Consider the following 14,816-nt stretch of genomic DNA (forward strand, 5'->3'; position numbering starts at 1 on the left):
GTGGGCATCCCCAGATGGGTGGGGAGAAAAACAGAACTCTTTCCAGTATCACTTCCCCGGAGAACCCGGGTAGGCATCCTCTGTCCGTCCTGTTTCTTCTCCACATTCCTCCCTGCTGCTGTCAGACCTTGGCCAAGACGGCCAGGCCGGAGGAGGCACACAGTCTCTCTGGGCCTCCTGCCAGCTTCCAGCCACCCACACGGTCACGTTCCTCACCTGGCCTCTCTCCTCCTGTCTTCTCCGTCCACCCTCTCCCCTTCCCCCGCTGCCCTGCCCACATCTGGGACCTAGGGGCTCCAATCCATCCGTTCTCATGGAAACACTGCCTGTTCCCCGTAACCTACTTTCCCTCCACGACCTGAAGATTAATGCAAGGGAGGGGCCCCGGCGAGATGGCCCAGCGGTTAAGAGCACTGGCTGCTCTTCCAGAGGACCCCGGGGTTAGATTCCCAGCACCCACATGGAAGCTCCAGTTACTTGTATGTAACTTTGGATGTGTTATATATCGTTACGACTGTCCTGCTTTACTGTTCATCTCTTACTGCGTCTAGCTCACGAGTTAAACATCACAGTCTGTGGATGCAGGATGCGCTACAGCTCAGAGAGGATCTGGTACTACCTCAGGCATCATTAGGCTCTTGGATTGTACCCCCTGCGGACACACAGGGGCTGCTACACTGAGCCACGTCTCTCAGGGTCACCGTTAACCTTTCAACCTACCAGCTCAGGAGTGGAGACGAGGGGCGTTGGCGGATGACCCCATAGCCCAGGTGACCTGGGGAGGCTGCTCTCTGCGGCCGTGGGAGAGCCGGGCTCTACGTCAGAGAGTGGGTGCCCAGTGTGATACACCGGCAGGGCCAGAACTGTGGGTGAGAGGGAGCAACCCCTCCCCCAAAGGAAACCCAAGTTCAAAGCATGGGCATTTGACAGGCAGGAAGTCCAGGTCGTCACAAGAACGGGAGAACTTCGAGGCCAGCCTGGTCCACAGCGGGAGTTCCAGGACAGCCGAGGCTACGCAGACAAACCCTGCGTGGAAAAACAGCAAACAAGAAGAGTGGGAGAATTCTTCTTAACTCTTTTTTTCTTTTCTTTTCTTTTCTTTTTTTTTTTTTTTTTTTTTTTTGGTTTTTCAAGGCAGGGTTTCTCTGTAGCTTTGGAGTCTGTCCTGGAACTCGCTATTGTAGACCAGGCTGGCCTCGAACTCACAGAGATCCGCCTGCCTCTGCCTCCCGAGTGCACCACCAACGCCCAGCAGCCCTGGCCGCAGGGAGATGTGGCCAAAGAGGAGGCTGAGGTGAGGTAGCCCCTTCACTGGCCGTCCGCCGCCAGCCCGGGGCCGAATGGCAGAAATCCTAGAGTAAGAATCCCACAGAGGGGGTCTTAGTGAGCGTGGGGTTTACCCTGGGGAGAAGGAAACGGACAAAGAGGGGAGACCGAGGGGCTCATCCGTGTACGGCTCATCCGAGGCTGCCCACGGGCTCCTCCCTTCTCTCCCGAGTTCCTGTCAGAGCCGGCCCTCCTCTGCCCACTCTTTCTCCATCGCCCATCGGCCCAGGCGGATTCATCTCTAGTCACATACCTTCCTCTCCCGAGAGTAGAAGGTGACAGACACTCCTGGCCCACTCCCACTGGGCATGTCCTCCGAGCTGTTTTTCCTGTAGTGTGGATGGCTGGCCCTGAGTCACCAGTCTTTACCCGGTGGCTCTCACGGCCAAGAGCACAAAGGGGACAGGATTTGTCTGCATGTAGAGTTCCTACCAGGCTAGCCCCTCCCCCTCCCCCACCGCGACAGGAAAATGACTCCTAGGGTCTTCATCTCTTCTCAGTCCTCCCCCCCACCCCTCTGCCAGCACGCGCAGTTTCTGCCCCGTGGCCTACAGCCAGCCTTCTTCTTTCTGTCCGCGCACAGACCAACCCTGCAACGTGTTGTCTAGGCTTCCTAACAGGGAAGGTTCCCCTTGGACCTCTGACTCGGTGACAGTGCATGACACACGCGTGTCCCTGAGTTCCCAGCACACAGCCTTGGGAGGCACATGGTGATATGGTGTGTGTGTGTGTGGTGTGTGTGTGATGTATGTGTGGTGTGTGTGTATGTATGTGGTGTGTGTGTGTGTTTGTGTGTGGTGTGTATGGTGTGTATAGTGTGATGTATGTGTGTGTAGTGTGATGTATGTGTGTGTGGTGTGTGATGTATGTGTGTGGTGTGTGGTGTGATGTATGTGTGGTGTGTGGTGTGATGTATGTGTGGTGTGTGTGTGTATGTATGTGGTGTGTGTGGTGTGTGTGTGTGGTGTGTGTATATGTATGTGGTGTGTGTGTGTATGTATGTGGTGTATGTATGTATGTGGTGTGTGTGGTGTGATGTATGTGTGGTGTGTGCATGTATGGTGTGTGAGTGCACACATGTGTTATATACATGTTCATGTGGGTGTGTTCATACATGTGCACATAGAAGCCAGATGTCTACACTGAGTGTCTTCATCACCTTTAAAAATTTTTTTGAGTCAAGGTCTCTCAGTCGCCTGGAGCTCACTAATTGGCCAGACTGGCTGGACTCCCCCACCCTCCACCCCCAACCCCCCACCCCTGCTAACACAGCAATGCTCCCATGGCTGCGATGAGGAAGTACAGGCTTTCCCCTGGGCCATGCAATAGTCAGACGCTGGGCTGGGGTAGGGCAGTGTCCACTGTAGTAATCCCCAGGGGCTCCAGCCTGTGTAACATGTTGTCCCTGGCTGGGAGTCACACTCTGAGAGGGTCTATCCTATGCTCCTTCCTCAGGAGGTCTATCCTATGCTCCTTCCTCAGGAGGTCTATCCTGTGCTCCTCCCTCAGGAGGTCTATCCTGTGCTCCTCCCTCAGGAGGTCTATCCTGTGCCCCTCTCTCAGGAGGTTCTGTGCAGTGAGCTGTTGTCAAATCTACCCCACTTCTGCTCCTCAGCTCCTACCGTCCGTCCGTCCCCTCCAAGACTGTCCTGTGAGCCCAGCCCCCATTTCTCACGCTGCCCGTGCCTATCCTTCCCTGCTTAGCTGCCCACCGACCCCTCCAGGGGACTCAGGGAGCCCGGTGAGGACTGGGTCAGAGCCAGGCGCATCTTCAAGTTTGAACCCCTAAGGAGAAAGAATTGGTGAGTGGGGATCCCACACACACCAGGTGACCTGCACCGGGACCATTGTCCCCTGGCACCCCTCTCCCCCGAAAAGCAGCACAGAGTCACCGGAAGGACAGTCACATTCCCTGAGCTCAATACATGGCCCTGTTTAAGTGCCATCTAATTTAGCCACCACTCCTCTTGAAAAGAGGGTGTGATTAGCTCTCGGGATAACAAAATGTTTTTGTCTTGTCTGCTTTGTAGAACAAGTGCCAGGGAGCCCTGTGCTCACTGCCTGGCAATTAGCATGCCTATTAAACAGTCATTCTTTCCGTTGTGCCCATTGGTGCTTGGTACCCGGAATTGGGGATCCAATTCCCTCCCCAGCCAGGACAGACACAGAGAGAGACGGTCATATACAGTCTGCACGCGGTTTCACAGCCTCCAGGGAGGCTGGAAGAACTGGTGTGGAGAGAGACTTCTAGCCCAGGTGTGGAATCCCTGTCTCCTCCCGGCTCTGCTGGGGTGCTCTCCCCGGGGGGGGAGTCGGCTAGCACACCGGGTGAGCGGAACCGTAATGGGGGAAAGACTGTTGCTGGAGGGACCACCCTCAGGGCTGCACAACCACCCCCACCCCCACCCCAGGGAACAAAGCCAGTCCTGGGACACCAGGATCCAAACATCCTCACTGTCGGGTCTCCAGGTTCTCAGTGGCTCAGCCAGAGGGAGAATTTCCCTCTGGAGTCACAAGCCTAAGTCCAGAGCATCAGCACGATACCCACTCCCGGCTGGGACGTCACCCTGTGCTCTGTCCTCTGCTTCTCCAGGGTGCTCCCACGATGCCTGCCTCCCTCCTGAGTCCAACCTGCTTTTGTCACCTGCCGTCTCCTCAGGAAGGGCATCCCACGACTTTTCTACTGAAAAACACGTCAAGGCTTGGAAGACGTCTCAACCCAGAATTCAACCCCAGCACTCCTACAGGGAGGTAGAGATGGAGATGCACCCAGAAGCTTGTTGGCTAGAGAGTAAGCTGCTGAGGTAGAGACCAGAGAGACCGTGCCTCAACCAGGCGAAAGGAGAGAACCATCTCCTGAAACTTGCCTTCTGACCTCCACACCTGCGGGTTCCGGGGCACACAGAATAAGTAATTTTGAAAGTATGTCCTAGCCACCGCCACCACATCCCCAGCTCTGATATCTGTGTGTATGTGTGAGAGAGAGAAAGAGAGAGAGAGAAAGAGAGAGAGAGAGGACTGTCTCACTGATATCTGTGTGTGTGCACACGCCGTCTTATTACACAGTATTACAGACACCTGTATGCATTTGGTTAGCAACCACGTGCCCCCACTAGGAGGACAAGGCCACTCTCAAGCCCCCTAACAACTGTCACCAGCTCTAGAGTTGGGTTCTGAAGGAAATGAAATAATGGGTGAGGGAGAAAAGAATGGAGCCTGGGAAGACGGCTCAGTGGTTAGATCACTCACTGCCCAGGCATAAGGACTTGAACTCAGATCCTGTTGTACGGGTGCGGTGCCTCTCCTAGAATTCCAGACTCAGAAGGTGGAGACTGGAGATCCCCAGATCAAGAGGGCTAGCAAGACCAGTCACACATGTACACACAGACACACACACACACACACACACACACACACACACACACACACAGACCAGCCATATTGGTGAGCTCTGAGTGTGACTGGGAGACCCTGCCTCACTGAACAAGGTGGAAAATGATTTCCAGCATCAAAGTCATGTGCAGGTACACACACACACACACACACACACACACACACACACACAGACCAGCCATATTGGTGAGCTCTGAGTGTGACTGGGAGACCCTGCCTCACTGAACAAGGTGGAAAATGATTTCCAGCATCAAAGTCATGTGCAGGTACACACACACACACACACACACACGCACACGCACACATACACACACAGAAATACACACACATGTACACACACACAGAAACACACACGGAGATGCAGACACACACACACACACACACACACACACACACACACACACACACACACACACAAATGGAAGGGGAAATAAAAGGCCTTTCCTGAAGTCTCCAGTTTCTTCAGCTGCCCGAAGTCACCAGGACCCTAACCCTGTGCTGACATAGTCCTGAACAAAAGAGAGCTCCTTAGGAAAACACCGGCTGAGAGACTCTAGCCTGCCCTCTGGTGGCGGATGGAGGAACACTCACGTAGGAGAAATGAGTTTGCAGAGATGCCTGTCTGGGTGGTGCAGACCTGCAATCCCAGCACTTGTAAGGGCGTTAGGATAAAGCTCGTGGGGGACCTTTGCGTGGGGGCCTCGGAGGATTCCATGGCAGGCTAGGGTGACCGAGGCAGGGGACAAACACGCCAGCGAAACAGAGCTTAAGTGAGAAGTTTTATTAGAAAGGGAGGGAAGGGGGAAGGAAATAGAAAAGAGGTAAAGAGACAGAGACAGAGAGGACAGAAGAGAGGAGGGAGGCAGGGAAAGTCTGCCGCAGGGGAACAGCGGGAAAAGAGAGGGAAAGAGAGCATAAGTGGTTGGGGGTCTTTCTTTTAAAGGGGTCCTTTGCACCTGCGTGCAGACTATGCAATCATGGAACCCTGGGCTGACCAGAGAACTGCCTGAGTGCATTCTGCCAGGTGACAGGGGCAGGCCAGCGTAATGCCTGAGTCCTTACAAGGAGGAGTCACGAAGATCATAAGTTCAAGGTCATCATATAGCAGCTTCAAGTCCAACCTGGGCCGTGTGAGACCATGTCTGAAAACACGGTGAAGTCCTGTCTATAATAAATAGTTGGGTGCTGTGGTGTACGCTTGCAGTCTCTAGACCCAGTTACTCAGGGGCTGAACAAAGCCGGAGTTTCGAGACGGGGCTTCTCTGTGTAGCCCTGGCTGTCCCGGAACTCACTCTGTAGACCAGGCTGGCCTCGAACCCACAGAGGTCCGTCCGCCTGCCTCTGCTTCCCGAGTGTTAGGACTAAAAGCATGCACCTCAACTTCCTTTGGTCCTGGGGTTCTGAGACCACCCTGAGCAAACGGAGCAGAGCCTTCCCTTAACAACAACAGTTGCAGACAGGAGGAAGTCGCAGATAGGGGTGTGTCTCAGCAGGCAGAGGGCTCACCCCGCCTAGCACACAGGAAGCTCTGGGTTCAGTGCCTAGTACCAGGGATGGTAGTACACACACACACACACACACACACACACACACACACGCACGCACGCACGCACGCACGCACGCGGCTGTGACCCCCAGCACTCAGGAGGTGGAGGCAGGAGGATCAGGCTTTTGAAGACATCTTAGCTACATGGAGAATTCAGAGACAGCCGGAGGCCAAATGAGAGCCGGTCTCAAATGGTAAATATCATGAGTGTCACGATGGGTGAGACTTAAGGTGTAGCTCAAGGGTGGGACATTCAGCTAGTGTGTCATGTACGAGGTCCTGAGAACCAGCCCCGGGACTGAGAAGAGAAAAGGAAAAAAATAGACACAAAGCAATATCAGTAAGAGAGGCTGAGCTCACGGCAAAGCAAGTCTGCAAAGTCAGGAGAATTTGAGGATAGCGTTGGCAGACGCTTGGGGCTCCCCTCTGACTTAACTGGAATATCGCCACTATGATTGACGTGTTTATTTTTTCCCTGGCACATGGAGCCCCCTGAGGGCAGGGAGGACTTCCTGGGTCTGTCACTGCACCCGCACCCCACATGACAAAAGCTCAGTAAATGCTGAACGTGTGTGTGGAAACAGGAATGAGTGGTCAGAGGATCCCTGCCCGAGATCTCCCAAGGGAGGATGCTCTCCCGCTCTCCCGCCTGGAGTCTGTACCTCCCCACTCCCTCAGGTGCTCAGCTTCTATGCTCAGCTTCTATTATTAGATATCGTCCCACGAAACAACCCCAGCTCTTTCCTGGCCAAGCAATTTTATTGACTGTGGCGGCCACCTCGATATTGTTATGCAAAACTGCCGTTCTGTTTCGTCATTTAATTCCGTGACTCCCTGTTGACACACGAGGGTGCCCATGCCCACTGCCAGGCACGCTCTGGTGAGACAAGGCTCGCAGAGAGGAAGTGACAGGGACCCGCACAATGGACTCCTAACCACCCAATCCCCACTCAGTCTCCTCCCCGCTAGTAGAGCATGCCTCGTGTCAGCGCAAACACAGCCTATTAATAGGCACTGAAACCCCCGGTTACCTCATCCAGTCTTCCCACAGGTTCCCCTGCGGCATCCGGAGGAGCATGAGCTGGGGCCAGGCAGGTGAGGTACCTCTCATTGCTCAGTGTCTTGTGTCTCCCCCCTCTCTCCCCCCAATCCCTCCCTCCCCCCCCTCCCTCCCTTCCTTTCTCTCTTCCTTCCTGCCTTCCTTTTTCTCAGTACAGTGCCCAAGCTGGTCTCAAACCCTCCGTCCTGCTTCCTCAGGCTCCCAGGCGGCTAGAACTGCAGGCACGCACCGCCCACACCCGGCCTCAGCACAGTGTCCTAAGCCTTCGAAACCGGGGCTAAGAACTCGCTTTGTTGAACAACCCTTGGCTAAGTGTGGTGGGGCAGGAAGAAGATATGAAGCCAGCAAGCCCCAGCCTCTGCTTCAGGGACCCATTCTTTCTGCTTGCCGGCGTCTTTCTTTTTGGTCTTTCAGACAAGGGTTTCTCTCTGTGCAGCCCCTGGCTGTCCTGGAACTCGCTCGGTAGACCAGGCTGGCCTGGGACTCACAGAGATCCGCCCGCCCCTGCCTCCCGAGTGCTGGGATTAAAAGCGTGTGCGTTGCCACCGCCCGGTTTAGGACCCAGGTTTAGTAGGAAGACACAGAAACCAGCACAACAGAGTCAATGTGGATCCCGAGAGCCTTCGGTCCTGAGCTGGGCCACACCAGGACCTGCAGGGTGTAACTCAGACGGTAGATCTGATGGCCTGACATACACAAAGCCCTGGATAGATCCCTGGATATAACTGGGCATGGGGTGACCACCTGTAACCCTAGCGCTCAGGAGATGGAAGAAAGAGATTCAGAAATTCAAGCAGGAGGAAAAGGCAGGACATACTGACAGACACACGCCTTTAGTCCCAGCCCTGGGGAGACAGGTGGATCTCTGTGAGTTCGAGGCCAGCATGGTCTACATAGCAGTTAGAGGACAGCCAGGACTATGTAGAAAGAACTTGTCTCCAGAAAAAAAAAAGAAAAGAAAGAATTAAAAAAGAATGAATAGCCCGGCAGTGGTGGCGCACGCCTTTAATCCCAGCACTCAGGAAGCAGAGGCAGGCGGATCTCTGTGAGTTCAAGACCAGCCTGGTCTACAAGAGCAGGTTCCAGGATAGGCTCCAAGGTCACAGAGAAACCCTGTCTCGAAAAGCCAAAAAAAAAAAAAAAAAAAAGAATAAACAGAAGAGAGGGGAGAGGAGGGGAGAAGGGAAGGGAGGAGAGAGGAGAGGAGACAGACAGGGAAGAGGGGAGGGGAGGAGTGAGGAGAGGAGAAGGGAGAGGGAAGGGGAGGGGAGAGGAGAGCAGAGACCTTGAGCCTGACACCAAGACCTTCCCTAACATCCTCAGCCCACCCAACAGTATCTGTCAGTCAGGTTACAAAGATTTCCCAGCTACCATTTCAATCCACTCTCTTGCCATTTGTTGGTGGATTCAGCTATTGGTAAGATATGAATTATGGGGCTGGAGAGATGGCTCAGCAGTTAAGAGCACCGGCTGCTCTTCCAGAGGACCTGGGTTCGATTCCTAGCACCTATATATGTTGGCTCACAATCCTCTGTAACTTCAGTTCCAGGAATCTTATGCCTCCCCATCTCCCCCAGGTTACCAGGAATGTCCAGGATACCCATGCATGCATGCAAACAAAATATCCACACATTCATACACACACATAAAAAATAAACAAATCTGTTTTAAAAGCATGCATAAGGGTGCAGGACAGCCCAGGGACTGGGCTGTACACCAGGCGCTCCCAAATGGGTGTAGAGTAGATTTCAAAACTAGAGTTGTTAGCATAGCATCCCCAGCAACAACCAGACTTCAGTAACTGTCCCCTGTGTGACCTCAGGATTCACTGTCCTCTCCCAGGCCCTACCCTCCTCTCTCACCCAGGATGGTGTCCCCTGGGCTCCACCAGGACAGCAACTCTGCGAGGTGAGGGCACATTGCCTGCACTGCGCATGCCTGAGGCTCTGGCTTGAACTTTGGGGATGCTCCTACTCCTGCCACACTTGCTCCAGGGTCTGTCATGGCTTCCTGCTGTGACTATTCCAACCTGCCTCACTGTGACCCCCCTGAACTCACCAGGTGTTGGTGTTCCTGCCAGGACGTGGCTTTGGCACTTACATGTAAGAAATACAATTCCTCTCTCTCCTGGCTCCATGTTCCTGCTGGTGGAATCAGGTTTTTAATCCTTTTTTTGTTTTGTTTTGTTTTTCAAGACACGTTTTTGTTTTGATTTTTTGTTTGCTTGTTTTTGTTTTTGAGACAGGGTTTCTTTCTCTGTCCGTCCCTGGAACTCTGCAGACCAGGCTGGCCTCGAACTCAGAGATCCACCTGCCTCTGCCTCCAGTGCCACCACTGCCTGGCTCAGCCTGCTTTATTACACAACCCAGAACCACCTGCCCAGGGAGGCAAAGCCCACAGTGGGCCCAGCCCTCCCACATCAATCATTAATCAAGAAAATGTCTCTCAGACTGGCGTACAGGCTAATCTGATGGAGGCCTTTTATCAGTAGAGTTTTCCTCTTTCCAGGGGACTCTAGTTTATTTCGAGTTGACGAAAACAAACAAACAAAAGACCTAACTGAAACCCTATGGGTAATAAGAGTAATTTTTTTTTCTTTTGGTTTTTCAAGACAGGGTTTCTCTGTATTGCTTTGGAGGCTGTCCTGGAACTCACTCTGTAGACCAGGCTGGTCTCGAACTCACAGAGATCCGCCTGCCTCTGCCTCCCGAGTGCCGGGATTAAAGATGTGCGCCACCAATGCCCGGCTAAGAGTAATTTTTTTTTTGAGGCACGGTCTCATGTAGCCTCGGATGGTCTTGAACCTGGCTCTTCATCCTCCTGCCCCGGTCTCCCTAGTGTTGGGATTACAGATGTGAGTCATTACACTCTGCTTAGAGGTGTAAAAATTAAGGATTTTCATGCCACGAGCTTCAACTTCCTTTAGGTTCTCTTCAACCCCAAGTCTGGTCAGCCACTCACTGGGCTGACACCAGATGGCAGGGATCTACCGACCTGCCCTTTGCCCTTTGAACTCAAATGCTCCCTTAATGCCAACACTCAGGAGGCTGAAGCAGGCTGTCCCAGCTAGGGTTTCTATTGCTGAGATGAAACTCCTTGAACACAAGCAGGCTGGGGAGGAAAGGGTTTATTTGATCCTTATTGGTCCATCATTGAAGGAGTCGGGACAGGAACTCACACAGAGCAGGAACCTGGAGGCGGGAGCTGAGGCAGAGGCCACGGAGGGAGCTGCTTACTGGCTCGCTGTGCCTGCGTTCTTATGAAACCCAGGACCAGCAGCCCGGGGGTGGCATCACTCACAACAGGCTAGGACCTCCCCTGTCAATCACTAGTTAAGGAAACGCCTTACAGCTAGACCACTTTCTCAGATGAAGTTCCCCTCCTTTCAGACACGTATATCAAGTTGAAGTAAAAAATACCCAGCACGCCGGGCGTTGGTGGCGCACGCCCTTAATCCCAGCACTCGGGAGGCAGAGGCAGGCGGATCTCTGTGAGTTGGAGGCCATCCTGGTCTACAAAGCGAGTTCCAGGACAGCCTCCAAAGCCACAGAGAAACCCTGTCTCGAAAAACAAACAAACAAAAAAAAAACAAAAAAAAAAACCCAGCACACAGGCAGACCTGCAACTGGAGGCTAGACTGGGCCACATAGCGAGACTAGACCTAAAAAGGGGGCGGGGAGGGCGGGCGGGCATGGCAGCACATGTCTTCTTTAAACCCAGCACTCGGGAGGCAGAGGCAGGCGGATCTCTGTGAGTTCGAGGCCAGCCTGGTCTACAGAGCGAGTTCCAGGACAGCTAAGGGTACGTAATAGAGACGAAACAAAAGTCACATAAACCTTTTAAAGATAGAAGATATAAACCCTGAGACTTTCATTTCTGTCTGCAAACCTTTTAAGTTGTTTTTTTTGTATGTATGAGTGTTTTGCCTGCATGCATGTATGTGTACCGTTTGCCCTCAGTGCCCATGGAGAACAGAAGAGGGCATCAGGTAATCTGAATCTACGGACAGCTGTAGTCACGCAGCGTAGGTGCCGGGAAGGAACACTAATCTTCTGCTAGAGCAGCCAGTGCTCATAAACGCTGAGCCATCCTTCCAGCCCTGTGTGCAAGTCTCTTAGCCGGTACGAAATCACCTCTTTCCTTTTTCTTTAGCTTTCCTTTTTCTCCGTCCCCTGGAATTTTACCCTAGTGAGACGTTTCTCATCGTTATTTCTTTTTTCTCCTAATTCTCCCACACAATGCGCCCCATCTGCAGTTTCCCCTCTCCCTCCACCCCTCCCAATCGGCTCACACACACTTCCCCTCTCCCCCCACATCCATCCTCCTCTGCTTGCCCTCAGAGAAGAGCAGGCCTCCCAGGGATGTCAACCGGCCAGGGCATAGCAAGATACAACAAGGCTGGGCACAAACCCCCGTGTCAAGGCTGTATGAGGCGACCCAGTAGGAGGAAAAGGTCCCACGAGCCGGCGAAAGAGACACTCCCGCCCACTCCCACCGCCAGGACTCCAAGCGAGCAACCTTCACATAGATGCAGAGGACCTAGCTCAGACCCACGCTGGCGGCTCTGTGGTTGCTGCTTCGGTCTCTGTGAGCCCCCGGGGGGCCCTGCTGATGACGTGGGCCATTGTTTCCTTAGTGCCCGTGCCCGTCAACCCCTCTGGCTCCCACGACGCTTCCTCCCCATCTTCCACAGGGCTCCCCGAGCTCCAAGGGAAGGGACTGGGTGAGTTCCTCAGTTTGGTTAGCTGTGGGTCTCTGCGTCTGCTCCCGTCGGCTGCCGGAGAAAACCCGATGGTGATGATGATTAGCCGCGCACCAACCTATTCTCATGGAATCTCTTTCTTGCGTTTTCCTGTTACTGTGTGTCTCTGAGGCGCTCCCGGATCTCAGACTGCCCTCAAACTTTGTATGTGGCTGTGGACAGGACCCAGGGCCTCCCACACTCTGGGTAAGCCTTCTACCAATGGAGCCACTCCCTGCCCCCCTTTTGTTTGAGCCAGTGTTTCCATGTACCCCAGATGGCATCTAACTTGTTGTACTGTTGAGGATAAACTTGAAACTTCCCTTCCCAGGTGCCAAGCTTACTGATGTGCATCACCGGTCAGTTCAAACGGCTGGTGGGTATTAAAATAGTTATTCAGCACTGTGTTCGTATTACAACCATCATAAAACAAATATTAAAGCTAAAAGTACTGACTAGACACTGAAAACAAAACTTTCATTGAAATTGCATCTTAAAACCAGGCGGTGGTGGCACACGCAGGTGGATCTTCGGTGAGTTCTAAGCCAGCCTGGTCTAGGAAGTGAGTTCCAGGACAGCCAGGGCTACACAGAGAAACCCTGTCTCCGCGGGGGCAGCAGCAACCTAGACTCAGAAGTACAGGAAAAACACCTGGCTTTTATTATCCCATTGGAAGCCCCATCCTGGTCAACTGTCATTTCAGCTAAGGCCACCAGGAGGCGGTAGGGGGCACAGTGCTCAGGCCCTCCCTGGAGGTCCAGGTCTGGACACCCTGGGTAGAGGAAGCGGGAATAGGTTGGGTGAGTTACGAGTGTGCTTTATGTTATTTTGCCCAAGAAAGGCAGAGGGGCTGAACAGGGACATCGAGGTGAAGGGGGGCGGATGCAGAACACAGGTGCACCTGAACACAATCCAAGCAGAGACTTAGGAAGGGAGCTGCGAAAGATGGGAAAATTGAGATTTTTAGGGGGGCAGCAGAGGAAAGAGGGTGTGCACCGAGGAAGCTCAAATTCCCTGGGGCCCCTCCCTATCTGTACTCTTCCTGGGGTGGGTCAAGGTCAGGCTCCTCTTGGGATCCGTGGTCCGTTTCAGGGGCAGGTGGCCAGGGGTTTTCTGGGGGCTGGGTTCCTGCTGGCCAGGGGTCATCCGGCAGAGGAGGGTGAGGGGGATCCGTGCTAGGGGGCTCTGGGGGCCAGACCCCAGCATTAGGCAGGTCTCTCCAGGGACGGTTAGGGCTTGGAGGCAGAGGTTCATCAAAGAGAGGAGGTACCCCCGGCCACGGGTCACCAGGGATTGGGGGGCCCAGAGGCGAGGCTGGGGAGTCCTCTTCTTCTTGGGCTTCTGTGGGTCTGGGAGAGGGGTCCCCACTGCCTGAGATGCCTGTAGAGGAGGGAAGGAAAAGCGATGTAGTCACGGACCACTCCTCACCCGGCCTCCGACCCAAAGGCTAAACCTCCCTTAGACCAGCACAGCCGGAGCTGGCCCCGGGACGGGCCTCCCCCAAGAGCTCCCCAAACATTTCCTGAGCTAGTCGGGACCGCCCACATGATCGAGCCTCCAGAAGGCTCTGTCCAGCCTGGGTTGGGAGACCCCACCGGAACTGCCCCCAGGCTGGTCTGCACCCAAAGCCCCATCTCTGTTATATATAGCCAGCCAGTCCTCAACACAGACCCCCCCGTCCCCGGTTCCAGGGACTCCCTCCACATGCCCAAACTCCCATCGCATCGCTGCACCGGACCTAGCAACGTATTCAGGACCAAGCTGCCCCTGCTGGCCTTCCCGGAGCATCCCCGCTAATGACCCGCCCAGAATCCCTTCCCCTTGGCATTTCATTTACGCCTCCCCTGAGGGCGAGCCATTTGACTCTCCATCACCCCAGCTGTGCTCCCGGCCTCTTCCGACTAACCTCCGGCACACAGGCAAAGGACCAGGAGCCCCAGCAGTTTCCAGCTGAGCATTTTGGCTGTCCTACCGGCCCCCGAGGTGGGGTGCTCTGAGTCTAGGTGCTTGAGAACCCGACAGGCTTTATAGTGGAGGAGGTAGAGGAGGTGGCCAGCCTGTGGGGAGGGGCCAGCCCCGTGACGAGGATTCCCCATCGGAGCCCAACTGGTCAGACCCGTTTACAAAGCCCGGAGCAGCTCTTCAGTCCCCCAGCTCAGGTCATCAGCCAGGTCTCCCCCCTCTATCAGTGACCCAGACCCCAGGAGGTCCCACCCTTGTTTTCCCACCTCCTCCATCCACCCTCGGCAGGCACCCACCTCTCATCTCCATAATCACAGGGAAGGCCACCTTTCATCCCTGATAGTTACTGGATGCCACAAAACGCGGGCAAACCCTGCGTGGGGAAGCTTGCTAATTACAGGCGTAGCCAGGACGCCTGGGTCAGCTAGCACCCCCTAGACTGGCCTCCTAGCCTTGGAGCCCCCCTCCCTCACTTCCCTCTGGACCAGGCAGGCTGCTCTCTGGCGTGTCTCTTCAGCTACACCGGGACCTCCCAGGCGGTGACATCTAAGGAATTCCACGGAGCCACCTGGGTGACTAGAAGCCAGGATATCCTGGTTCCTGACCCCATGCAGAGAGGGTTGCGTCAACCCTAAAGGTTCGGGAAGACGCACCCCCACCCACCCACCAAGTAATCTGGTTTCTTCCTTCCTCAGAACCAGGGCCCCTGCGCGTTCCCCCCACGCCTGCCATGAGAGATTCCTTAAGAACAACTCCACTCAGCCGCGCAGTGGTGGCTCACGCCTTTA

At 54.4% G+C, this 14,816-nt stretch overlaps 1 protein-coding gene and 1 long non-coding RNA gene across 2 annotated transcripts; one reads left to right on the forward strand and one right to left on the reverse strand.

Moving 5' to 3' along the window:
• The first annotated feature begins 11,116 nt into the window (after positions 1-11,116).
• LOC121134336 lies at positions 11,117-12,392 on the forward strand. Its single transcript, XR_005871421.1, has 2 exons — positions 11,117-11,446; positions 11,666-12,392. It is a non-coding gene; the product is annotated as an uncharacterized LOC121134336 (long non-coding RNA).
• Positions 12,393-12,703: 311 nt separating this feature from the next.
• Positions 12,704-14,163, reverse strand: Psors1c2 (psoriasis susceptibility 1 candidate 2). Its single transcript, XM_021223836.2, has 2 exons — positions 13,973-14,163; positions 12,704-13,446 (listed from the first exon to the last, which is right to left on the reverse strand). Exons 1-2 carry the CDS (start codon positions 14,160-14,162, stop codon positions 13,094-13,096), a joined length of 543 nt encoding a protein of 180 aa, XP_021079495.2. The 5' UTR covers position 14,163; the 3' UTR covers positions 12,704-13,093.
• Positions 14,164-14,816: the final 653 nt, after the last annotated feature.

The sequence above is a fragment of the Mesocricetus auratus genome, unplaced genomic scaffold, assembly GCF_017639785.1.
Source record: "Mesocricetus auratus isolate SY011 unplaced genomic scaffold, BCM_Maur_2.0 Super-Scaffold_100027, whole genome shotgun sequence".
NCBI lineage: Eukaryota > Metazoa > Chordata > Mammalia > Rodentia > Cricetidae > Mesocricetus > Mesocricetus auratus.